This window comes from Ictidomys tridecemlineatus, chromosome 10 (genome assembly GCF_052094955.1).
Source record: "Ictidomys tridecemlineatus isolate mIctTri1 chromosome 10, mIctTri1.hap1, whole genome shotgun sequence".
Lineage (NCBI taxonomy): Eukaryota > Metazoa > Chordata > Mammalia > Rodentia > Sciuridae > Ictidomys > Ictidomys tridecemlineatus.
The window spans coordinates 104,802,682-104,829,264 of NC_135486.1; the positions used below are offsets into that span (position 1 = coordinate 104,802,682).

The 26,583-nt window shown below is 57.9% G+C and overlaps 1 protein-coding gene across 5 annotated transcripts in view; it reads left to right on the forward strand.

Moving 5' to 3' along the window:
• The window catches only part of Elfn1 (extracellular leucine rich repeat and fibronectin type III domain containing 1), a 61,900-nt gene extending 42,470 nt beyond the window's left edge, over nt 1-19,430 (forward strand). For 4 of the 5 annotated variants that reach the window (XM_005339838.4, XM_040277324.2, XM_078023578.1 and 1 more), the window contains one exon: nt 15,661-19,430. In XM_005339838.4, coding sequence (XP_005339895.2) covers nt 15,955-18,438 — 2,484 coding nt within the window. In that variant the 5' untranslated portion in view covers nt 15,661-15,954 and the 3' untranslated portion in view covers nt 18,439-19,430. Of the gene's footprint in view, nt 1-13,760; nt 13,950-15,660 lie in introns of those variants that run through there. The other variant, XM_078023579.1, reaches the window with a different exon arrangement.
• Nucleotides 19,431-26,583: the final 7,153 nt, after the last annotated feature.

A 26,583-nucleotide genomic window follows, 5' to 3' on the forward strand; every position in this document is an offset into this window, starting at 1 on the left:
AGCTTGCCCAGCTCACCTGAGTGGCACAGTGTGGGCCAGGCCCAGCGAGGGCTCCCGGTGGCCCCTGCCACGCCCTGGCACCCAGCAAGCCTGGCTCCAGGCAGCTTACCTGACTCAGGCTCTGAGCCACCCAGGAGGGCGGGGCAGCTGCAGGCACCTGCTGCAGACCCACTGTGCGCTCTGCCCAGGAGGTGTGGGGAGCCGGAGCCCCAGCTCAGCCCTGGAGCCCAGGCTGCCGGGGACATGGCTCCCACAGAGCTCAGGGGCAGACGGACAGAGCCGGCTTCCAGGAGGGGAAGGGAGGCCGGAGGGGATTGGAGGGACTAGAGGAGGCCTCCCCAGGGTGAGAAGGGGCACAGGGGCAGAGCACAGTCAGCCGGGGGCCAAGGGAGGAGGAGGAGGAGCGGATCTGTGTTCCCGATTCTCCCCCCCACACCATCCCCGGGATATCTCCAGATCCTGCCAAGCCTCCTCCCTTGTGAGAAGTCCCTGTGAAGACAAGCTGTGAAACACAGTCCTCCAAAAACACGCTACTTTAAATAAGATGGATCAGTTGTTGCTCATTTACCAAAAAGCCCAGCGGTCGGTGGCCCAGGGCTGATCCCGTCACCTAGAGCTCCGATGTCTAGAACCAAAGTGGCTGCTCCCGTTCCCACCATCACATCCTCGTCTGTGATTTGACCCTGAAACCTGGCAACTGCCTTCTCATCCCACTGGCTGAGCTCTGCCCTGGGTCCTGCCGGGCTGGGAGGTCGTCACCAAGACCCTGCTTGAGCTCTGGGCTCTACGTTTAAAGGAAGGAGAAAAGAGAATGGAGACCCCCGAGAGGCCTTGGCCTCACGGTCTTGGACATTCTGAGCCTTCGGGCCTTGAGGGAGGCCTGTCAGCAGGCCTGGACAACAGGTGGGGACCGGGGCTGGCCACCCTGGTCCACTCCAGGGCCTCACCGTGGCCTGGCCTGCCCTCGCGGGTCAGGGAGGCAGAGAAAGTCGGCGCACAGTGTGGACGGGGAGGACCTCGGGGGACGGTGTGCAGGATTCAGGGTCCACACTGCGCTCTGCTAGGAGCAAAGGAGGCCGCGTTGACATCCCCCAGAACTGCAGAGGCCAGGAGGCACCTGAGACCCCTCCGCCTGTGCTCTGGCTGGGGAAGGCAGGGCCCAGGCCGCATTAAAGCTAATGAGAGAGCAGGGGGGGACTGGGAAAGGCCTCCGCCCCCCGATGGCTGATTCCCTCCTCCCCCGCTGGCATGAACCTTGGCTCTTTTTTTTTTTTTTTGGTACAAGGGAATGAGCTCGGGGGCACTTAAACACTGAGCCACGTCCCAGCCCCCTTTTTATATTTTATTTAGAAACAGGGTCTCGCTGAGTCGCGTAGGGCCTCACTCCATGGCCGAGGCTGGCTTTGAACTTGCGATCCTCCTGCCTCAGCCTCCCCAGCTGCTGGGATGACAGATATGTGCCCCCGCGCCCGGCCTTGGACCCTGGCTCCGATTGCTGTGGCATCCACGGGCAGAGGGTCCCAGTGCCAGCTCATCTCCTCCTGCGTGTTCCCCCTCTGGGTCCAGATTTTGGATGTCCTGAGGATGGGTGCCCTGGCACAGGGTCCCTGAACACGGCCCCACCAGAGCCAGGCTCTGCCAGGGTCCTTGGGTCACCCCATCCACGAGGTGCCGGCCTCAGAGATGGCCACTCCCCAGCCCCGACGGCCGCGCCACACCCACACGCTGCTTCTTCAACCCAGGAACGAGGCCCAGCCGGCAGCCCTGGGCAGGGTCCCCTCTGAATTGACAGTGCCCCTGTGGCAGCCACCCAGTCCCTCTCCCGGAGCAGGAGGGAGGAGGCCAGGACCTGCGATCGGGGCGCCCCCCACAGCCCTGCCGGGGAGAGGAGGGGAGGCGGGTCGGGGGCTCCCTCTGCCTGCCTCGGTTTCCCCAGAAGGCTTTCCAGAGGTCCCCTGCGTCTGACGCCCAGGGCCGTGTGGCTCCCAGAACGGGTCGGGAAGCCACATCCCCCTCTGCCGTGAGGCCCCCGAGCTCCCCCAGGCCCCGGGGGGACCCCTGGTGCTGAGCCAGGGCCCGGGCTGGAGGCCTGGGCGGAGGGAGCCGGCTCTGCAGAGCCCTGGGGCAGGCAGGAGGGGGACCAGGTCACCCCTGGGGGGCATCCAGAGCCAGACCTGAGCCCCCGCAGCGCCACGGAGCTTCTTCAAGATCTTTCTGCTCGGGGTCTCCGCCCTGTAGCTCAGCCCTGCCCTTCCTGGGCTGGACCCCGCTGCACGCCCGGCTCTGGCCTCCCTGACGTGCCGCGGTCACTCACTGCCCAGCGTCTGGAGGCCTGGCCTGGGGCGGGAGGGACCCCACGGTGCCGCTCGCTGCCACGTCCTCTGCTCTCCGCCTCAGTTTCCCCGTCTGTGAAATGGGATGGTCCCGCGACTCTCGGCTCCGTCCTGGTGGGACATGTGCCAGCCCCCGAGAGATCAAGCACGTAGCGGGGGACGGTGGCCAGGCCGGGGACGCCGACTCAGCAACTTAGCAAGACCCTGTCTTGAAAACAGAAAAAAGCTAAAAAATAAAAAGGGCTCTGGGGGTAGAGCACCCCAGGTTCAATCCCAGTACCCCCACCACCCCCCAAAAAAACCCCTCAAAATACAACATGTGCCAAGTCAGCTCATGTCACCAGGGCCACCAGCCTCTGAGTAGCTGCGGGATTTCCACAAGGGGGTGGAGGCAGAGACCTAGCCCCAGGCTGAGGCCCTTGATCTCTGGGTGGCAAGTGGGTCCTGTGCCCCCAGATGGAAACTAGGGGGGCCCCGGGGAGCCAGCCGCAGGGCCAGGGGCTCGGCCTCCCTTGGCCTCGGTGGAGGTGGCTGCCCGGGCCTGCCCAGCCCTACGGGACCCCGGAGCTTGGTCGTGGAAGCCCAGCGTCTGGAAGCTCCTGGGAGAGGCTCCCAATTCAGAGGCCACGGTTAGTCCTCCTCCAGGGCGGAGGGTCCCCTCTAGGGCCGCTCTCCCCGCGTATCCACCCACAGGGCCCCTGGCCTCACCGCAGCCCCAGCCTCTTCCAGATGCTTGAACAGGAGCTATAAAAGATTCACGGCAGCTCAGATGTTCCCGGAATCCCTCATGAATCTTTCACTAATTGTAAAATATTTAATACGATCAAAGGTATAAAGAATAATACAGCGAATCCCTGAGCAGTGACCCCCTCCCGGGGCAGAACCGATCCCTGTGCACTGGGCGCTCCCTGGGTACCGCTCAGGTCCCCTCCCGCTCCCCGACTTTCTTCAAAAAAAAGGTGTTTTTTGTGTGTGTTTGTGTTTTGGTACCAGGGATTGAACTCAGGGACACTTAGCCACGGAGACACATCCCCAGTCCTTGTTTTTCGGTGTGGATTTTTTATTTAGAGACAGGGTCTCACTGAGTTGCTTAGGGCCTCACTAAGTTGCTGAGGCTGGCTTTGAACTCACGATCCTCCTCCCTCAGCCTCTCCCGATGCTGAGATTATAGGCATGGGCCACCGCACCTGGCTTCTTCAATTTTTTAATTGTGGTAAGATACATACAGCATAAACCTGACCATCCGAACCACTTGTGGGTGCACAGTTCAATGTGTGGTGCTTATTCACACAGCTGTGAAAGATCCCGCTCTCATCTTGATCTCCTCCTCCCTGTCCCTAAACTTGGTGATGATTATTCTCACACTTTTTTGTTTTTTTACATTTTGAACAAATTTGTCTGAGTTCAACACAGTTACACTGTTCACAAATCCAGAGCCTTTATATGTGGGCACAGTATGGCAGGGGGTTTGGGATGACCTACCTTGCAACTCGATGGTCCTTTCTTTTTCACTGCTGTATAGTACTTCGAAGAGCTATGCCCCATGGTGCTTCAGTCCCTTGTCTTGGGGACATCTGGAGTCACGATAAGCTACCCAGCTGTGTCCATCCTCAGACATCCCTCCCAGCTCCACAGGGATATACCCAGGCCAGGATGGGGTTCCTGGGCTGGTACATTTTTTACCTGTTGGGTGGTGGGTGGACTGGGCTACACTCACCAGAGCAGTCAGTGTCCACCCACAGTCTGGAGGCTTCTGCACACACTCATCCTGCAGGCAGGCTCTGCACTCCCTCCCTCTCCTCGTGGGCGGTCCTGTCCCCCATTGTGGGGATGTGCCAGCCCCTGGCCGGCCACCTGACCTAAGGTGATCCCCCGGGGCTCTCTGGCTAACTGACTCGTGTTTCAGTGCCTCGTCTGCCACACAGGGACCGCCGCATCAGCGCCCAGGGTGATCATCACGGGTAGACGTGAAGCGCTCAGAACAATGTCTGGTGCGTGGCTTCTGTCCTCTCCCCGAACTCTGGAACCGAGCTCTTAAGGGGCCCGAGCAGACGCCATCTCCTCGGGTGGCCCCTTCGCCCATGCCCTGGTCTCCCTTTGCCCTGTGTGGACCTCCCTGTGCAGCTGGGTGGTTCCAGTCACAGTCCAGCTGCAGGGAGTCTGGGGTTCTGACCTGCTGCGGCTCTCAGTGTGGGTGCAAACTGTGCTCACCCTGGGGAGCTGGGGAGGACGCAGCCCACGGACCCCCGGGACCCCCAAGGGCCTCTGTCCCTTGAACTGCTGGCGCACGTGCAGGGATGGCCAGAGCCTTGCTGGAGGCTAGGTCCCCCGAGCGTGGCCATCAGAGAGGATGGGCGTGTCCTGCCTGGGTCAGCCCTGGCCCCCGGTTCCCCAGGTGGGGATCTCCCCATCATGCCCAGCGCTCCCTCTCTGGGGGGCTGGAGGCAGGGAGGCGGGCTTTCCTCTGGCGGGGCATCTCCTGGGGGCTGGCTGGGGCTGGTCTTCCCGTCCGAGGGGCTGCATCTTGGGACCTTTGGCAGTGGCCAGGGACCCTCCTGGCCCCCTGATGGGGACTTCCATCCCTCTCTGTGGACACCTCTGGCCCCACCCCCTTCCCGGGTTCCACCCACCTGGAGGCTGGGCCTCGATGCCAGTCTGTTTCATCCTGTGGGACTGAGGGGGCGTCAAGGCTGGCCTGGGCCTGCAGGGCCAGCTGCTGGGCTGCATCCCACAACCCCTGAGTCCAGGTGCAGTCCACGTCCTTCCTCAAGGAAGCTGCTTCCCTGACCCGAGGGCCCCTGGTCCAGTGGCACCTGCTAGACTTTGCTCACGTCCCACTTTCTCGTACCCCAGCCCCATCCCCCCAAGGAGAACCCAGGCGGCTTGCAGGGCCCTCACAGGCACTGGGCAGAGGCCCACTTTCCTGAGGCCCCTCAATGGACCTGCAGGGCAACATCACTGTCCCCTTTCCGGGACCCAGAAAGCAGACACTGGGAAGACCGAGTGCTCTGCAGGCAGCAGGATGGGGTGCAGGGTCCGTTCCCACCCATGCCAGGTCCCGAAGGGGAGTGGGACATGATGTGCCGGCCACAGTGAGCCCATGTGTCCACCACCTCCTCGCAGCCCACTCTCGTGGTGCCATTAGTGACCATCGACAGCCCCGCTTGTCAGGGAAAGAAACTGAGGGCCAGGTGTGGTGGCGCACGCCTGTCATCCCAGCGGCTCAGGAGGTTGAGACACGAGGATCATGAGTTCAAGGCCAGCCTCAGCAAAAGCGAGGTGCTAAGCAACTCAGTGAGACCCCGTCTCTGAATAAAGCACCAAGTCGGGCTGGGGATGGGGCTCAGGGGTTGAGCACTGCCCAGTTCCATCTCCGGTACAAAAAAGAAACTGAGGTTCAGAGTTTAGAGATTTCCACCCAAATCCCCCAGCTGGTAGGAGGGGCCAGGGGACCAGCAAGGTTCAACGCCACCTGCCCTGTGAGGTGGGCATTGGCCAGCCGTCCCTGACCCCAAACCCGGAGCCTCCCTGTGACTCTCAGGCCAGAGCTGCTTCAGACAGATGGGGAAGGGGTCCTTGGGGAGAGCAGGGCCACCAGCTGCCCCTTGCCCTGGTGCTTGCTCTCATATACCTGCCCCCAGACCCGCCGTTCTACGCTGGGCTTTGCGGTCAGGTGCTCGGGGGCTTCTGTGGGCATCTGCTCTGCTTGGTCCTGGCTCCTGCACTCCCCAGCCAGCGCCGAGGCCCGAGGCCTCTTTCCCGATGGCACCGCAGCTGGGGACCCACCTGGGCCTGCAGTGGCTCCCAGCAGTGTGTTGGGAAGCCACTTCTGTCCTGTGCTGGGGGACAGAGCGCTGCCTCAGCCAGGGCCGGTCAAGACGGGCTCAGCCAGAGGGCCCCAGGCTGCGGACAGGACCCAGCCTCTGACAGGGAGGGAAGGGCGGGGGGCAATGGGACATGAAGTCGAAGCCACCGTTCAGGAATCGGATCTGCTGGACGTCCCTGCTGCTGGCCTCGCCACTGCCCCGTGACTGCCCTCAGGACGGATGCTCTGTGGGGGCCGGGGCAGGGGCGTCAGGGACGGTCTCCAGGCCCATCCTCCGTGGCCCTCAGCAGTTCTCCAGGGCCAGCCCCTACTGGGTGGCCCTGTTGTCCAGGATGGCGGTTCCAAATCCACCTTCTGAGCCGCCATGTGTGTTCCCAGGGGAGATGGCTCTGCCCTACCGGGAGCCAACCCTGCATCAGGAAGACCCAGAAGGCATGAAGGACAAACTGGGTGACCTTCCACTGCCGAGGATGACCCTTCATTGACAAAGTGGCTCACAGGGCCGCCCCGCGCCCCTGGAACCTGGGGTGGGGGTCCCCATCCCAAGCATCCCTTGGATGAGTTGGTGGCCACTGTTTGGAGGAGGGAGTGACACCGGTCCCCACATCCCAAACCGCAGAGATGTCCAGGAAACGAAACCCCACAGCAGTCTCGCCTGTGAATATCGAATCCAAAGTCCTCCACAAGACACAAGCAAATCCAATTCGGCAGAATATTAGAGAGATAATCTGCCGTGATTATGTAGGATTTGCACAAAGAATTCAAAGATGGCTTAATATTAGAGAAATCTATTAATATAATACACGGTATCCGCAGGTCAGCCAGAATGTCGTGTTGATAAATGACAAAAAGTATCTGACAGAAATCCAATGCCAAGTTCTGACTTCAAAGTAAATGCTAAAAATAGACCAAAAAAAGGTACTTTTTTAAAAAAAATCACATTAAAGAATCTGTCTCAGTTCAACAGCCAGCCACATTTTAAACAATGACGTTTTTAATGATTCCCATTCAAAAACTTCTATTTAAAAAAAGAAAACAAAAAATGTACTTTTCTTATTGTCCGGAAACGCAGGACAAAGCAATAAGACACGAAACAGGATTACACGGCGCGCCTGTAGGAAAGAATCACAAATCGTTTGCAGCCGGTATGATTCTGAGGCCCTAGAGACCAAGAGAACCAACAGAGAAAATAATTTAATACGAGAATTTAATAGGAAGGTACCGGGTTGGATATAAAACAAACATGCTACAAATCAATAATTTTCATTTGTACCAAGAACAACCAGTTGGAACGCATAATAAAATCAACAGTCCCCTGCTCACAATGGCTACAATAAAAGAACAACAACAACAAAAAATAAAAATAATGATTAAAAAAACCCCAAGGAATTCTCCGGAATAAATTTACAAGAAGAGTCGAGGTTCATTATGAAGAACTCTATAAAGCTTTCCTGGGAGACCTCAGGGAGAGCAGGAGGAGTGCCGGGTGCCGCGCTGGAATCTCGGAACTAATTTTTTTGCAGGTTCAGTGCCATCCCCTCTGCCACTGGGTGGCCAGTTTGGAAAAGCAAGAGAAAATAATTGTCCTTCAAGTTTCCTGTGAAAGAACAATCGAGTTAAAAGAGCAAAGAGAGCAGGCAAAGGGGGGGGGCAGAGAGAGGGTCTTTACGGGTGATCGTGTCTCAGTGATGCCAACATCCATTTCAGGGAGGGAGGGGCTGCCCCAGGAAAGCTCAGCGTCACTGAGCGTCACTGGGTGTCACGGGCAGCCCTGCTGCGTGGGGGCTGGCTCTGGGCCTGGGAGGGAATACTGGCCTCACCCTGTGCCATGAGCTTGCAGTCTAGACGACTTGAGATGGGGACTCAGCAGAGAGTGGGTGGGGTGGTGGGACGAGTTAGCCTTCCAGGTATCCCAGACGGCATCTTCCAGCAAACCCTAGAAACCCAGGTGGAGCACCTCCTTACACGTGGGAGGGGGGGAGAGATGCAGGGACCCTCATCAAGGCTTTGTGGGTCTTGCTGTGAGGCATGGACACTCTCTTGAGGGCACTGGGGAGCCACGCGGGGCTGTGGAGGGAGGAGGGAGAGACGGGAGCCTCACAGATCAACCAGAGGGAATTGATTATTCAATAGACGTGTCAGGACAATTTGTTGCCTGCTTGGGGGAGGGGAGGAAATCAATTCTGATCCTTCTTTACACCAGAGAAATACGTTCCGGGTGGATTGGACGTTAAATGTGAGAATTCAGACCGGACGGTGCTGGTAGCTGCAGGTGGGCGTCCGGTCTCAGGGTGGCTCAGTGTCCCCAGGCTGCCTGGTGGAGGAAGGCCGGTCTGGGGCAGACGGGGAAGGTGAGGGGCCTCAGGCCTGGGGCTGCCCTTCCTGCCAAAGCCTCTGTCCCAAGTGGGGACAAGTGAGAAGTCACTTTGGAAAAAGACCACGGGACATGTACATTTGTCACCCCGGCTCAGGGGACCCAGGTGGGGCTCCTTGCAGACGAGCCCTTGCTTAAGACCTCCCGGAGGGTGGCCTTGGGGGACTTGGTGTGGCCCAGGAGCCTCCTGGAGGGTGCCCATGTCCCTGACCTTGGCTGTGGGAGTCGTGGGTACCGTCACAGCCAGACGTACCCGAGTCCTGGGTGGGATCCCTGAAGTGGGGACCCAGCTCTCCCCACCAACAGGAGCATTTCCAGGCTTGGGTTGTGAGGGACAGTGACTGACCGCTCCTGCCTCCTCTGTCCTCCTGGGACTCCGTTTCCAAGGAAGCTGGAATCCCCCACGGCAGGCCAGGTCCCCTGCTTTATGAACATGACATTTGAGGGCTAATTGCTCATTCATAACTCCTGCTCAAAGCCACGCCCACCATCTTTAGCACAATTCTCAGCAGCCGCAAGTGTCTGAAGTCCAGGAGACCGTGGTGGTGTGGGAGGGCTCCCAGGGCCCCCTCCCCCTCCCCTCTCCTCCCCTCCCCTCTCCTCCCCCCTCCCCCCTCCCTGTGAGGGGCTTGCAAACAGTGGTTCCATCTCTGTGCCTGGCCTGGGTTGGGGAGCTGGCCTCAGGGTCCTCCAAGGGCCCATCCACCTCCTACCATGAGATCTTTCCTGCTGTCCTGCCAGGCTGGGGTCAGAGCTCAGAACTGGGACAAAAAATCCTCGAGCTCAGGGTAATCAGAAAGGGCTTCCCAGAATTCAGGGGCTCTTGGAGGTCAGAGTACTACCAGGAAGAGAGTAGCAGATCTCCGCCTTCCGTCTCAAACCAGCCATCCCTCAAAACCACTGGAGGGATTCAGGTCAGACTAAAGATAGAACTTCCCAGCTGCCAGGGTTAGAAGGGTGTGGAGGGATGGTGCCAGGCGTGCACTGGACACCTAGACCCGTGCCTGGTTTAAGCGGTGTGCTTTCCAATGGCGAGGGGTGGACCCGTGTTCCCGGAGAGGGTCACGTGCCGGTCCCTCGTCTCCAGCGGAGAGGGTGACACGCCGCTGTCCCTCATCTCCAGGGGCCAGCCAGGCACCCTCCTCCCCGAAGCCCTGCCAAAGCCTGAGCGGGGAGCCATTGCAAAGTGATTTCTCCCTCCAACGGTGCCATACATCATGTTTTTTAATTTAAAAAGAGGCCCCGGTGGAAGCACAACAGACCATTAAATGTTTGGGTCCCTAATTAACTTGCGAGCAGCCTGGAGCTGCCGGACCTGGAGGAGGAGGGGTGCAGGAGCGGGGACCAGGCTGCAGGGGACCTGAGGATGCTCACACCACAGCACAGGGCCCGCTTGGCCCCAGGCTCCCTCTGAGGATGGGGGCGGTGGGAATCTCCATTTCTAGCTAATTGCCTGGCCTCCCTCTGAGCCTCTGTCTCCTTGCCTGTCTGTGGGGGTGGCCCTGCCCGTCTCCCTGGGCCGCGGAGGGCTGAGTATCCAGCAGGCACTCAGTACGTGCAGACCTGGGAGGAAACGAGGCCCCCTCTGTGGACACCCTTGAATGTCCTGCTCTGACCACACAGGGCAGGCCCTGAGGTCTGCAGAGGTCACAGACACCCAAGGCCATGGGTCACCTTCTCCAGTGACCCCAGGCTGACGGGAGGGAGGGGGGTGTTGTGGGAAGTGGTCTCCGCAGCCTTCCCCGAGCCTAGCCTCCTGGAGGACAAGGTCAGGGCCCGCTGAGGTCCAGCGCAGACCAGATGCGACCCTGTGGCCAAGTCCGGGAGCCAGGCCTGCTGATTCAGCGCTCCTGGAGGCTGGGCAGGCCTGACCCGGAGCCAACCCCAGGGACCGCAGAGGAGCAAGATGGCCAGCCCTTGGAGGGCATGAGGAAGCCCCTGGGTCAGGGGGAGCCCTTGTGGGGCCTCCCCTACGTGGGCACCTGGGATGGCGGCCTTGCAGCTCCTCTCCCCCACCGCCCAGGCCAAAGGACAGTTAGAGGAACAGGAGATAAATGCCCACAGGGAACCCTGCACCAGGCAACTGCAAAAGCCTTAAGTGATCCGGACATGTCCCCCCCCAAAAAAATAAAAAAACGGGGGAGGGAGATGTCACAATTGTCTCCATTTGAGAGACGGGCTCAGAGAGGGTGAATGAATTGTCCAAGGTCACACAGCCAGAAGGTGGCAAAGCCAACATTCACGCTCTGGCCTGAGAGGGTCCTGTGCCTCTTGACGCAGCAGGGTTCAGGCTGGACTCCACCTGCTCTCCGCTCCCCCAGGTTGGTGCTGCCTGCAGCCAGAGGCCACAGCTTCCCTGACGTGCCGTCACACCCCCAGAGGCTCTGCGGCAGAGCCGGGGAGACCGTTCTGGCCAGAGTCACGCTGTGGAGGCAGGGAAGCATCAGCAGTAAACATGATCTATCGGCCAAACATTGGAAGGGTGAAAAGTTATCGATCTCTAACTTTCCGCCCATCTCCCCGCCTCCCCACGCCTGGCCCTTGGCCCACGTTTTCCCTGGGGGTGGAAAGAAAGTCCATCAGCCAATGCCCGGCCCAGCCCTGGCCCCGGCCCTGCGGCGGCCTCTGGTCTGGCTACATGATGGTGGGAGGAGAGGAGCGGTATTTTTAGACAGATGTGCTCCCTCCCAGCCCGGGCAGCGGGGCTGCGATTATGCAAATCCGGTCATAAGAAGTTTAAAAGCCCGGAAACACCGTATTTCTTTATTTCATTAGCGGCGACAGGCCACAGGGTTGATGTGACAGAGGGAACTTGTGGAGCCTTCCACACTGTCCCCGTCGTCCTCTGGTGACAGAGGTGCTCTCAGCATGGGCACGGCGTGGGCGAGCACCGGTGGCCGGGAGATGTTGGAGTGACTCTGTGTCAGCGCGCACGGGTGGTGGGGGAGGCCAGGAGGCGTCACAAGGGCAGCAGGCAGACAGACACCAGGTCCTGGACTTCTTACTGCAGAGTCCCAGAGATTCTGGGTGGGGAGCCTGGGTACTAGGGACTGAGTCCAGGGGCGCTTTACCGTGGCCAAGCTGTCCCCACCCACCGGGCGAGAGTGCTTTAGGGAAGTCAGATTCACGTCCTTCCCAGGGTCTTTTGGATGTTCCTGCCATATGCAAGATTCTCGTTTGCAGAGTTGGGAGGGTCCCCCTTGTAACCACAAGGAACAAGCCGACCTGGGGAGCATTAGGGCAGGGACCTGAGGACAGCTGGGCTCCAAGGACAGCCAGAGGTCCAGGTGAGGACCCAGCAGTGGGGAGAGCAGAGAGTGGCCCATCTGAAGCCTGGAGCCGAGGACCTGGGCCAGGTGCTGCGAGGGCTGAACAAGATAATAAAAGCACGCCTTTTGGACATGGCAGGAGGAGGTGGCCAGCGACCTTGATGGGAGCCAGCCGCAGAGCTGCGGAGAGCTGGGCTGGACGCTGGACGCTGGACAGGAAGGGCTGAGAGAAGATGAAGTGAGGAGATGGGACCGAAACTGCTGGCCTCTCTTCCAGGAAAATTTGCTCTTAAGGGGAAGGGGGGGGTGCAGGGTGGAGGTTGCTCAAGTCCAGTCAGTTGGCTGCTTTGACGGAAGGTTCTAGAAGTATGCAGTCCAACACCGCAGCCACTGGCCATGTTTCTGGTGCTCATAGCCACAAGTGGCCAGCGGTGCTCGGCTGGACAGCACATGCTGAGCCTCTGCATGTGGCGCATGGCCCATGGCTGTGGATCACCTGCCCTGGGACAGGGTGCTGCAGAGGGGAGAAGGGATCACGGGGACCGAGGGTGGCACCTTCCGTGTCTCCTGAAGCCTGAGGCACAGAGGAGACAGTGCAGTAGGCGGAGGGAGGGGACCGCTCACCCTTCCAAGAGCTGCAGTGGCCGGGGCCCTAGGCTCCCCTGCGGGGCCTGAGCGTGGGGTGGCAGGTGGCTGAGGGCCGCCCTGGGCAGGGTCTGTGCCCAGCCTCCGGCCAGCCAGGCTGGACACTCCACCACAGCCCCCGTGGCTTGATGGCTGAGAACCTGAGCCCAGGGAGAAGGCACTGGAGTGGTCAGTGAGGGGTGCCCAGGGCCAGGGAGCGAGGGAGCCTGGTTGGAGGGTCTGTTCAGCACCCGCCCAGGGGGTCCTCATGTCTCTGCACAGCTGTTCCTGGTGTCAGGCCATGGCCTCCACCCTCAGGGGCCCCCAGACCCGTGCGGGGCCCAGGGTGGAGACGAAGGCCTGTGCGGCTGCCGCTCAGTCACCAGCCCCTCTCTCTAGTCCCTGGCAGGGGGAGGCTCCGGGCTGATTCACTCGGTGACCTTGGACAGGTCCTTCTCTCGTGGCCTCAGTGTCCCCATGTGTAAAGTTAGGGGTGGAAGGAGCACTTGGGGGTCCTTCCTAGGCTGAGGTTGTGGGGTTACAGAGGGGCAAAGGCCAAGCTTCTGGCCACATGGGGACCAGCCACCAGATTCACATCCTAGCCCAGCATTTCTGCACCTGGGAGGTTTGGTGACAAGGCCAGGTGGGAGCAGGTGCAAAAGCTGGCAAGAGCCTGGCATGGTGGTCACACCTAGAATCCCAGCAACCCGGGAGGCTGAGACGGGAGGCTGCAAATTCAAGGCCAGCCTCAGCACTTCACCTAGGCCCTAAGCCACATAGTGAGACCCTGTCTCCAAATAAAAATAATTAAAAAATGTGTGTGGGGGTGGGTGGGTGGGAGGCTGGGGATGTAGCTCAGTAGTTGAGCGCCCTTGGGTTCAACCCCTAGTACCAAATTAGATAAATCAAAAAATAAATCTAGCACAAGATGGAAAACCAGGCCCGCCAGCCCATCACACAGGCCTGCCCAGCCTGATGGAGGAGGCTGCGGGGGGGAGGGGAGGTGGGAGAGACTCTCAGCGGCTTGAATGGACGCACAGACTCTTACACTGCCACATGGGGACGAGGGGGGGGCAGGAAGGGGAGTCCCAGCAGGGGCTGCTGCAAAACCCCTGGTACAAGTTCCCACACGTGCACACGTGTGTAGGTGGACGTGTGTACGGGGACCCGCATGTCGGCAGCACCCCATCCACACACACGTGCGCAGGCCCACAGGCGTGAACCCCTGTGCCCACGCAGCCCGGCCCTGGAGCCCGCTGGCGGGAGTCGCGCGGCACCTGTGATGGGACTCTGTAGACCCTGTAATCCTGCTTAGCTTGACTTTGGGTTATTTTGAGCAAGAGATTAAGGTGATTATGATCACATTGCTGGGGCGCCACACTTCCTCGCTGGGCCTGCGGCAGCTCGGAGCACCCCCTTCTGGAAGCCTGGGGACAGTCCTGTGCTTGCCCAGCCCCTACCTGACACCCTCTACCTCTGCTGGGCTTCGGGCCCTCGGGAGGCCCAGGCGACACAGATCACAGGTTGGCACAGGTTCCCGGGCATCCCGGGCAGACGGAGCCTGGTAGAAAGGGAGGGGGCGCCCTGGGGAGTGCAGGCTGCAGGTACCCCGTACCGTGCGATGCTCGAGACGACAGTGGTGACAGAGATGAGCCCTCAGCCTTTCCTGGATGTCACAGAGCTCCCCTGCAACTGGGTTTTACGTGACCAGCTGCGTCCTGCGGGGGCCTCACTGCGGCTCTCCTGGCAGGCTCCCGGGCTTGGCCCCATCCCGCTGAGCCATCCCTGACCCCAGGTGTCCAGGCTTGGCTGGGCCCTGCCCTGGGGTCAGCTCCTCGGCCTGCCCGGACCCCTCCGCAGCCCCTAGCCCCTCTGATCTCTCCCCGTCTTTAGATCAGAAATAGCCTCTTCCCAGGAGCCAGATCAAAATTGTTCTTTATGAAGTTTCCAAAGAGGGGAAAATCCATTTCACATCATCATATTTTTTTTTTCCTCCTAATTTGAAGCGCCTCAGTGCGGACTAGTTGCAGACGTCAATATCGGTGAAATACACTCGGCTGGCTGCCCGCCAGGCCAGAGAGCGGTGACAGAGGCTGGCTGTAAATCCAAACATTAACAAGCAAACACAAACCCATTTCTCCCTCCTGCAGGGGAAACACGAGGGGGCAGGGAGGTCGTCCTGCTGGGTGGGTGGCAGGGTCCCCCACACCTCGGTACCCTCAGCCCCGGCCTGCTCCCCGTGAGGCTCCCCGCAGCCTGCAGCCCCGATAGCCCTCGGCTGCGGCAGACACTGGGTGACGGATGAGGCACCTGTGCTCATGGGCTGCAGGGCGGGGGGGACACTCTTGCCCAGCCACAAGGTGGGGGTGGAGGGAGACAGCTCAGGCCCTGGGACTGCAGAGTTGTCCCTCCCAAGCCTGGGGGCGGGGGCTGCAGAGTGCGGGGACTTCTTGGCCGAGCGGGCTCCCCGCCTTCCTTCCAGATCTCGTTGCCAGACTCCACCAACGTGGGGGTGGGGTACGGAGAGGGCACAGGGATGGGCTGGTGGCCTCAGAGGCCTCCCAGCTGACTCCTTTGGGGAAACTGAGGCTCAGAGAGGGCATAACTTGCCAGAGAGCTCAGACCAAGCCCCGACCGCTGGTGGCTGGGCCAGGCACCTCGGGACCAGTCTCTGAAGGAGCTTGAGAGGAGCCATGCTCCGGAAGGATCCTCTGTCTGGGCTCAGGACATCCGCAGGGTGCACTGGGCCCCTACAGGTGACTCTGAGGGTGCTGTGGCTGGGCCCTCTCGAAGCAGAAGTGGCATCTTAGCTCCCAAGTGGAGGGCACAGAGCCCAGCAAGGTCAGTCAGGCACGTACATGTCCCCACTGGGGCAGCCCCTTCACCTGTTGGCCAGGTGATTCTGCTTCATCTCTGGGCCTCAGTTTCCCATCTACCCAGGGCTATGCTCAGTGGGGAGTGGGTCGCGTGGATCCTGACTGCACACAGTCACAGTTCCTGGGAGCTCAGCCACACAGGTGGCATCATATCCCCTCAGCAGATGAGGAAACTGAGGCAGAGGCGGGAGGAGCCCCAGTTTTTCTTGGTCCTCCTGCCCCCGCCCCGTGCCCCCCACCCTGCGCCCTGAGGAAGCTTCTGGCCCCATTTTCCAGCAGAGGCTCTCGGGAGCCAGGACTCAGGTCCTGCCCGTCCAGGGGGCCTCGGTGACCTTCTCTCTCCTCTTTTGTCTTGCAGCAGGGACTTCCACGGAGCAGAGGCACCAGGCAGAGCTGCCAGGACACGCAGGCCCATGGGGAAGGAGGCTGTAGTCACCGCAGACCTGGGGCAGACTACGAGGGGCCGCGGGCCGTGACGGAGGTGTCCCCCCTCCCCAGCACTCGCGCCGCGTGGCCATGCAGCTTGGGACAGGACACGGCTGAGAGTGCAGACCACTCCCCGTCCCACCCCGTCTCCCCCCTGGGAGCTGCCGCCCAGCCCCCCACCGGGTCCCCTTGGGTAGGCTGAGCAGGGTCTTCCGCAAGGGTCCCGATGGCCGGTCGCGGGTGGGGTGTGCTGTGGGTGTGCGTGGCGGCTGCCACCCTGCTGCACGCGGGAGGGCTGGCCCACGGCGACTGCTGGCTGATTGAGGGTGACAAGGGGTTCGTGTGGCTGGCCATCTGCAGCCAGAACCAGCCTCCCTACGAGGCCATCCCGCAGCAGATCAACAACACCATCGTGGATCTGCGGCTCAACGAGAACCGCATCCGCAGCGTTCAGTACGCCTCGCTGAGCCGCTTCGGCAACCTCACGTACCTCAACCTCACCAAGAACGAGATCGGCTACATCGAGGACGGCGCCTTCTCGGCCCAGTTCAACCTGCAGGTGCTGCAGCTGGGCTACAACCGGCTGCGCAACCTCACAGAGGGCATGCTGCGGGGCCTGAGCAAGCTGGAGTACCTGTACCTGCAGGCCAACCTCATCGAGGTGGTCATGGCCAGCGCCTTCTGGGAGTGTCCCAACATTGTCAACATCGACCTGTCCATGAACCGCATCCAGCAGCTGAGCAGCGGCACCTTCGTGGGCCTGGCCAAGCTGTCCGTGTGCGAGCTGTACAGCAACCCCTTCTACTGCTCCTGTGAGCTGCTGGGCTTCCTGCGCTGGCTGGCCGCCTTCACCAACGCCACGCAGACCTATGACCGTATGCAGTGTGAGTCGCCGCCCGTCTACTCCGGCTACTACCTGCTGGGCCAGGGCCGCCAGGGCCAGCGCAGCATCCTCAGCAAGCTGCAGTCCGTCTGCACGGAGGACTCCTATGGGGCTGCAGCCGAGGTGATCGGGCCCCGCCTGGTGCCAGGTCGCTCACAGCTGGGGCGCTCACCGCCACCACCGCCACCGCCCGAGCCCAGCGACGCGCCCTGTGCCTACGACGAATGCTTCTCCGGCGACGGCACCACCCCCCTGGTGGCCACGCTGGCCACCCAGGCCGAGGCCCGTCCCCTCATCAAGGTCAAGCAGCTGACCCAGAACTCGGCCACCATCACCGTCCAGCTGCCCAGCCCCTTCAACCGCATGTACACGCTGGAGCAGTACAACAACAGCAAGCCCTCCACCGTGTCCAAGCTGACCCAGGCCCAGGAGGAGATCCGCCTGACCAACCTGTACACGCTCACCAACTACACCTACTGCGTGGTGTCCACCAGCTCCGGGACCCAGCACAACCACACATGCCTCACCATCTGCCTGCCCAAGCCGCCCAGCCCACCTGGGCCGGTGCCCAGCCCCTCCACGGCCACCCACTACATCATGACCATCCTGGGCTGCCTCTTCGGCATGGTGCTGGTGCTGGGTGCCGTGTACTACTGCCTGCGCAGGCGGAGGCGCCAGGAGGAAAAGCACAAGAAGGCAGCGGCAGCGGCGGCTGCCGGCAGCCTGAAGAAGACCATCATCGAGCTCAAGTATGGGCCAGAGATGGAGGCGCCTGGCCTGGCTCCGCTATCCCAAGGCCCACTGCTGGGCCCTGAGGCTGTGACCCGCATCCCGTACCTGCCCGCGGCCACTGGCGAGGTGGAGCAGTATAAGCTGGTGGAGAGCGGAGAGACGCCCAAGGCCAGCAAGGGCAACTACATCGAGGTGCGCACGGGGGAGGCTCCGGAGCGCAGGGACTGCGAGCTGGGCCGGCAGGGCCCGGACAGCCAGAGCTCCGTGGCTGAGATCTCCACCATCGCCAAGGAGGTGGACAAAGTCAACCAGATCATCAACAACTGCATCGATGCGCTCAAGTCCGAGTCCACCGCCTTCCAGGGTGTCAAGTCCGGGGCTGTGTCCACAGCCGAGCCGCAGCTGGTGCTGCTGTCCGAGCCGCTGGCCGGCAAGCACAGCTTCCTGTCGCCCAGGTACAAGGACGCCTTCAGCCACGGCCTGCAGCGGCACCACAGCGTGGAGACGGCGCCGGGGCCCCCGCGGGCCAGCACCTCCTCCAGTGGCGGCTCCACACGCAGCCCGAGGGCCTTCCGGGCCGAGGCCTCAGGTGTGCACAAGGCCGCCGAGGCCAAGTACATCGAGAAGAGCTCACCAGCAGCCGACACCATCCTCACTGTGACGCCCGCGGCCGCCGTGCTGCGGGCAGAGGCCGAGAAGGGCCGGCAGTACGGCGAGCACCGGCACTCGTACCCCGGCTCGCACCCGGCCGAGCCCCCGGCACCGCCCCCGCCCCCGCCCGCCCACGAGGGCCTGGGTGGACGCAAGGCGGGTGCGAGCCGGGTGTACGAGTGCGGTGTCGCCGTATGCGGCCCCTTCTCGGCCTCTGCCCGCAGCACGCTGGCCGCGGGACGTCACAGTGAGGATGGTGGTCGGCTGACTGCGTCGCAGCCTCTTCTCCGGCGGCTCAGACCTGAGCCTCGGCGGCACAAGGACGAGGAGGAGTTCATGGCCGCCGGCCACGCCCTGCGCAAGAAGGTCCAGTTCGCCAAAGACGAGGATCTGCATGACATCCTGGACTACTGGAAGGGCGTCTCCGCCCAGCACAAGTCCTGAGCCCTCGGCCGGGCACCCCGTGCCTCGCCAGCCCTCCCCGAAACTCGTGATGCCCACTGGACCAAAAAGGATACAAGATCCACCGCAGCTATTTGTAACTCAGAGACTCTCACCGGGGAAACCCGACGCACGCGCACAACACAGGAAGGTCAGAGCCAGGCCCTGCGGACCGCGGGGAGGGGCCGTCAACCAGGCCCGGACAGGCCAGTGTCCTGAGGCGCAGCACCTGCGCTGAGGTGCGCTGGCCAGCAGACCGAGGGGGCAGCGCGCGTGCGCACACACACACACACACACGCACATACATGCACACACGCACGCACATACATGCACACATACGCACACACCACACACACATACACGCACCCATACACACACGCACAGAGGCACACGCACACACATGCACACCGGGGACTTCGGAAAACTGTGTCTTAGGGGTGGGGGTGGGGGATTTTTTTTTCTCATTATCTTTCCTCTTTTGACTCTTCTCTGCCTTTTCCCTTTTCCTCTTTCTCTTTCTTTTCTTCCTTTTTTTTTTTAAAAAATAATAAAGGTAAAATTCTTTACAAGATAAAACCCTTATCGTGGGGGGGCGTGGCCAACATGGTCGCCTCATACCCCTCCCCCCCGCGAGACCTCCCAGTCTGTGGTCTTCTGTGGACTCTCTGTCCAGCCCGTCTCTTCGTTGCCACCTCCGGAGGCCACCGCAGAGGGACAGAACAGATGCAAGGCGGAGCGGCCTCCAGGACCGTCCTGAAGCTGCGGACTCGGTGGGGAGGTGGAGGCCGTGCCTGTGGACGGGCCGGGTGGTGGAGGGGCTCGGCTGGGAAGCACTGTGTACCCCCAGCCCGGTCCCTGGTGTATACTCGAGTCGTTCCATTGTACAGAAAAATATTTCTATATTTGCAATGTTTGCTGTAAAATGAGAAAGAACAACAACAAAAAATGACTATGTCTACTAAAAAAATATCTGCAAAGGAAAAAAAAAACCCAAATACCTGTTTGTACTGGGTTTTTACTTGCGATTCAGGGGAAGATTGGGGGCTTCTTTGATGTTTGGTCGGGGCTGGTTTTGGGGTGGAGCAGCAGCTGGAGAGGGTGACCATGGTGGGGGGCTGCCTGTGGGGGAGCTGGGCAGCCCAGCTTGGTGGAGGAGAGTCCAGCAGCTTTGGGGGCAAGAGCTGCATGGACAGGACAGGAACCAGCCAAATGCTCAGAGGTGGCAGTGGGGGTGAGCAGGGCCAGGGCCCAGGGTGTGCAGCAGTTCCTGGGTACCTAGGCTGCTCCAGGGCCCTGTGTGTCTGGCTGTGCACACGCAGCTGAGGGAGTGTAAGTGGGCCTGGGTCTGCAGGAGTGTGACCTCAAGACAGGAGGGGGATGCGTCTGCATGGGGGCCCTGCGATGGCCAGAGCCCCCTCTTTGGATGGATCCCATGCTGAACTGGAGCCAGCCCTCAGCCCACCACCATGCCCTGCCACCCCCTTCTCCCCACTCACCCACACCCCTGTCTCCAGGCAGCCTGCTCTGGTGGAGCCTCTGCTGAGTGAATGAGTGGCCAGAGTCCACCTGGGAGGAACATGGGCTTATTTAGAACCATTAGAGGAGAGGGGAGAAAGTCCCTCCCTGAAGCTAACACCACTACTTCTTGCTGCCAAGACCAGTTACCCCCCATCCTGCCCTCAGAGCTGAGCAAGACATGAAGACCGGCCTCCAGCCCTGAGTCCACCTGCATCAGCACAGATGGCCAGGAGCCTCATCTCCCAACCATGTTCCCCTATCCAGCTGGGAGACCCCTCCCCTGCTCTTCCTAAAGGCCCTGGCACGGGGCACCCACCCCTACCCCACTCCATCCAGGGTAAACCGGTCCCTATCTGAGTTTCTGACAAAGGCCCAGTAAGTCAGGAGGCTTGGGCTGGACTGGGTCCTGGAGGCACCAGGACCCTGAGGACTCGAGGGCAGATCCACAGGGTGGAGGCAGGCCTGTGGACCTTGGAGAAAGATCTGGGCCCTAGCCTCATGCAGGGAGTGGGGAGGGCAGGCAGGGCTGGGGCTGGAGAAGCGGCGTCTGCTTGCAACCTCACGACGGCCGGAGTTCACCATCTCTCGTAGCTGTTTCCAGCTTTAGGAACCTTTCTTAGACTGAGTAGAAGCCCCCCCACAGCCGCAGAGACCATCTCTGACCCCTGGGGGACCCGGAGCTGCAGACAGGGCCCCACTGCCTGCATCTAGGCTGGTCTGCCCCACCCTGCACCCAGGTGGGCCTGGCATGGTCCCTAGTGTTGAGACATCTCGGTGGCCTCCAACCTGGGTGGGCTCGACAGGCACTCTGACACTGAGCTCCTCTGAGATGAGCCATGCCCTAGGACACTGCATGTCTCGGGATTCTCTGTTTGAGCCCACAGCCCAGAGGTCAGGCCTCTGCAGAGACTTCCACCTCTGTGGCACCTCCCGAGCTCTGGGCGGCTCTGCACCCTCCTGCAGCATCTCTAGAGAATGGTGAGGGAGCCCAGGACCTGTCGATGGCTAAAGATGATGAGGCCACACCCAGGTGGTGAGGTCAGGAGCAGGGGAGGATCAAGGAATTTCAGGTGGAGGCCCAGAGAGAAGGGTCTGTCTTGCCCAAGGTCATGCAGCCACTCAGTGACAGTCCTGGTCATGGGACAGAAGAAGGTGGCTAGGCCTTTTCACTGAAGAGATAAAATACACTATTTATAGGGAGAAAGACACAGAATAGAGGTGCGGCAGCTGGCCAGGTAGTGCAGGTGTGTGAAGGGATGGCCTGGAGAGCCGCCATCCAGCGGAACCGAGGGGACAGTGGGTGCCTGGGGGAAGATAAGGAAAAGGAGGGAAGTGGCAGGAGGGTGTGTGGTCCTCGGCAGTGGGAAGCCCAGCCAGCGGCCCAGCCTCCCAGGAGGACCAGGGCTGGCAGCTGGCTCCACACTGGGCACCTGCCTGGTGCCCGGTCACCATGCCATCACTTGGAGGAGGTCAGAGGGTGCTGATGAGGCATCCAGGAGTGCACACACTTTCATTAAGCACCTACTATGTGCCAGGCTCTGTGGGGGGCACAGGAGGGGTGTACAACCCAGCCCCAGGGCCACAGGCCTGGACAGGACCAGGGTGGGGTAAGAACAGGGCACCTGGGAGGCCAAGCAGGAGGCCAAACCCCAGGTCTTCTCTGTCTTCAGAAAAGCTGCAGAGCATGGAAACAGAAAACCCGAGGTGCTGTTCCTGAGGTTTAACCATTCACTCAGCATGCAGTTACAGAGCCCCTACTGTGTACCAGGTATGCTCGAGGCAGCAGGGAGAGGGAGCACTCTCGTGCCCTGCCCACGAGAGTGCTGACGCCCAAATAGAATAAACCGAGGGGGTTTCCCTGCAAAGGGCCATTTCCAGAAAGGGTATAGGGACCACGGCCTGTGGCAGCCATGTTGACGGCACCCTGGGGCAAAGGGAGGAAGCAGACACGGAAGGAGAGAGAGGCCACAGGGCCCTGGAGAGGACCTGAGAAGAGAGCCAGCTGGCCGGGCAAGAGGCACCTGCCTGCCTCGCTCCCCTCCCTCCGCCCTCTCCAGCCACCAACCTGCACCTGTTGGACCCCCTGGCCAAATGGCCTGGGAACCTGGAGGTGGGGAGTCCAGCCATGGAGGGCACAGAGAGCGGGCCAAGCAGTACTGGAGAGGCTGAGGCCGAGGGGAAGCTGAGGCCAAGGGGAGGCCCAGCACAGGCCTAGGAAGGGGGCATGTCTCCCAGACACCGTGTGCAAAGGCGAGGCACGGAAGGAGCTGTCACGTCCTTTGGGGACAGGGATGCTTCTTAGGGAAGGGAATTGCTTACAGACTTGAAGGACAAGCAGGAGCCCACAGAGCAGAGGTGGGAGCTGGGAGTCAGGGAAGGGGCTTGTGCCAGAGGGGGCTGCAGGGACAGGGCCAGAGTGTGATGCCTGCCCCCTCTGCCTGGGAACCCGGCAGGCAGCAGGGCACGTAGGAAGGTGGGCGTGGCCAAGCTCCAGGCCCGCTTTGCAATGTGAAGAGATCAGAGTCGGGCTTTGGGCGCCCATTTTAAAGAATAATAACTTTTATTGATTTCTCTTATCTCCAAAGCAATCCTTTTATTACATAAACTTTAGAAATAGTCAAACACAAAGGAGAAAATGGAAACCACTCAGTCTCACCACCCTGAGACAATCATGGCAGTATGTTGGCATCTGCCCTTGGAGCGCTTCTCTAAAAATGCAGCCGACTCAGGACCATGGTGACCACAGATCTCTCTAGCCCTGTGCCTCGGCTCCCCTTGGTGGGGAGTGGGGTGTGGTGTAGGAAGATGGACATCTGCAAACCCCTGTGCAGAAGTGAGTGCCAACGATGCTAGACAGGAGTGTGGCCTTGCAGGGTACCAGGGACAGCTCCTCCTTCTCAACAGGAGATCCCCACTGGAGCCAGCTTGGGACCTGGAGCTCTCCTGGTCACTGCCATATGGCCAGCTCCTAATCATTCCAATGTCTTGCTTTTTTTTTTTTTAACTGCACCAAGGATTGAACCCAGGGGCACTTACCCCCTGAGCCATATCCTCATATCCCCAGCCCTTTTTATTTTTTGATTTTGAGTCAGGGCCTCACTACATTGCTTAGGACCTAACTAAGTTGCTGAGGCTGACCTCAAACTTGTGATCCTCCTGCCTCAGCCTCCCAAGCTGCTGGGATTACAGGCGTGTGCCACCACCGTGCCTGGCTTGTCCTGCCTTTTTGTTCCACTTTCTGAGATGACTTTATTTTTTAATTTGAAACAGAGTTACAGAAAATTCCCCAGCGTCCCCCAGTGGTAACCTCTTACACAAGCATAGTACCCTACCAAAACCAAGAAGTTGATTGGCACAGGGTACAATTCTGTTCCCTGGGCTACCAGGCTCTTTCAGTTTCCAATAGCTTTTCTAGGCATGTGTGTGTGTGTGTGTGTGTGTGTGTGTGTGTGTGAGTGTGTGTGTGTGTGTGTGTGTGTGTGTGTGTCATGCATGTTCCTTTGCAAACCTCTCTCATGAACATGTGTAATCATCACTGCAACTGAGATACAGAGGGGACAATGGCCCATCACCACACAGATCTCAGACTCCCCTTGGATCTGCTCCTTGACCACCCCTTCCCTCAACTCTCACTTCTCTGCTCTGTTATGAAAAGTCATCACACACTAGTAACCTTTCGGGCTTCCCCCACTAAGCAGAGGTCCCTTGGGGGACCCTTGGGGGCTGTTGCTTGTGTCAAGAGTTTCTTCCTTTTTATTGCTCAGTACTCTTGCACTGGGAGGGACGGAGCAGTTGGTTTCACCACTGAAGGATGCCTGGGTTGTTTCCAGGTTGGGGCGACTACAGATAAAGCTGCAAGAAAATCCATGAGCAGGGTTTTGGGTGAATTTAGAATTCACTCCTCTGGGCTTGAATGCTCAGGAGTGCAATTACTGGGCTGTTTTTAATTTCGGTTTCCTCGTGTTCATTGCTAGGAGAGAGAAGTGGGAATGACTTTTATGTGTTAATCCTGTAGCTTTGACCTTGCTCAATTCACTTATGAGTAATGTCTCTTTTTGTACCTGATAATTTCCTTTGCTCTCAAGTTTATATTATCTGGTATTAATACATCCGTTGCCTGCCTTTTAAAAATATTAATGGTTGCATGGTTATATTTTACAATTCTTTTATTTTCAACCTGCCTGTGAAATAAGTTTCCTGTAGGTCACCTATAATTGGGAAAGAGGGCTAGATATGGTGATAGGCACACGCTTGCAATCCCAGTGGCTCAGGAGGCCGAGGCAGGAGAATTGCAAGTTCAAAGCCAGACTCAGCAACTTAGTAAGGCTGTAAGCAACTCAGTGAGACCCTGACTCTAAATAAAAAAGGGCTGGGGATGTGGCTCAGTGGCTAAACCCCTTGGGTTCAATCCCCAGTACCTCCCCCCCAAAAAATAAATAACTAGGAAAGATGATTATTTATTTATTTATTTATTTACATTTGGTGCCAGAGATTAAATCCAGAGGCATTTAACCCCTGAACCATCCCCAGCCCTTTTTATTTTATTTTATTTTATTTTTTTAATTTTTAATTTTGAGACAGGGTCTTGCTAAGTTGATGAGGACCTCTCTAAGTTGCTGAGGCTGGTCTTGAATTTGCAATCCTCCTGCCTCAGCCTCCTGAACCCTGTTTTTTTATTTTTGAAGTCTGCTCCGTTAATCTCTTTTAATTAGTATATTTGGAACTTTAAAATTTAAAGTAATTATTGACATGTTAGGATTTAAGCCAGATGTTTGTTTTCTATTCTCTCTGTTTTTTCTTCCTGTTTCCCTTTTCTTGCCTTCTTTCCTTGAACATTTTTCACAACTCAGTTGTCACTGATGTATGGTGCTTTGAGCTTATCTCACTGTTGGCTTTTGGTGGCAGCTATAGCTATTGTAATACGTGTAACACAATAGTTTGTCTTATATGTGGTGCCAAGGACCTAACCCAGATACCTCCCACGAGCTAGGAAGCACTCTACCACTGAGCTGCAGCCCCAGCCCAATAAAGCTTTTAAAGAATTTAAGAATAATCCTTCCTTCCAAGATGGAGGCTTCCTTCATCTGAGAGAGTCTTTTTGCCCCCACATCCCTGAAGGGTAATTTTGCTTGACCTAGAACTCAGGGTTGAAAATGCTTGCTCGGTCTTCCATGAATTCAGATGAAAATTCTGCTGTTATTTGAATTGTTATTTCCCTGTAAGGAATGTGTTATTTCTCTCTAGCTGCTCTCACTATTATTTCTTTGTCTTTAGTTTTCAGAAGTTTGATTATTTTGGTTTTTTTTTTTTTGAACTGGGGAAACAGTTTAATTATGATATGCCTTGACATGAGTTTTTTAGTTTTAATTTAGAGTGTGCCCAGCTTTTTGAATCTGCAGATTTATGCATTAATTTTCATGAAATTTAGAAAATGTTTTGACATCTAAAATTTTTAGCCATTTTTCAATCCTATGCTCTCTGTCTTCTCCTTCTGAGACTCTGTTGATGCAAATGTTAGATCTTTTGTTATTGTTTCATGGATCTCTAAGAAGTCACCTCTAGGTCTATCTTTTCTCTATTGTTAAAATTGAGTTATTTTTACCTATTTTTTTCTCTATTGTTCAGATTGAGTAATTTTGTGTGTGTGTGTGTGTGTGTGGTGCTGGATATTAAACTCAGGGCCTTGTGCATGCAAGGCAAGCCCTCTACCAACTGAGCTATATCCTTAGCCCAGATTGAGTAATTTTTATAAACTGTCTTTAGGTTTGCTGACTTATCTATTTTTTTTTCCAAATTACTATTCAGTTTGTTCAGTGAATTTTAAATTTTTGGCTATTGTATTTTTCAGTGTTTATCATTTTCTTTTGATTCTTCTTTATACCTTCTATTTCTTACTTGATACTTTCTATATTTTTTTATTTGTTTCAAGAGTGTTCGTAATTGCTTGTTGAAGCATTCTTGATGAATGCTGCTCTGGAATGTCTCAGATGGTTTCAACATCTGAGTCGTCTCAGTGTTGGCTTCTATTGATTATCTTTTCTCATGCAAGATGGGAATTTTTTCAGGTTTTTAAGATGATGAGTGATTTTTTTATATCTGTATAATTTATGTTCTTTGAAAGTTTTTTTCTTTTTTTAGCATGCAAAGAAAAGCCCAGTAATAGTCGTAATCCTTAGTGACTGGGATAGTATAGAATTGGCCAATCAAAAAAATTACAGCCCACCTGGCAAAAATGTGAACTGTAAACAACCAGGCCATCTGTACCAGTTCAGATAGCCTAACTGGTAGCACTGGAAAAACAAAATCTTTTTTAGCTCTCTGAAAATATTTGTTGTAATTTTGATTATAATTTAAAATGAGTTATTTTCCTGTTCACTTTAGTTTTTACCATTTGCCACAATTCTCAGCTGTCTGGTGTGTCTTGTCTCCATTTATATTTTGAAGGAATGTCTCAGGACACTCATTGGGCTCTCTTGTGCCCACGCAAGATTTGCTGATTTGGGAGCCACACAGATAATCTGTCAGGGTCGGTTTTTTTTTTTTGAAGGGGATGGTTATCAGGGATTGAACTCAGGAGCACTCCATCACTGAGCCACATCGCCAGCCCTATTTTGTATTTTATTTAGAGAC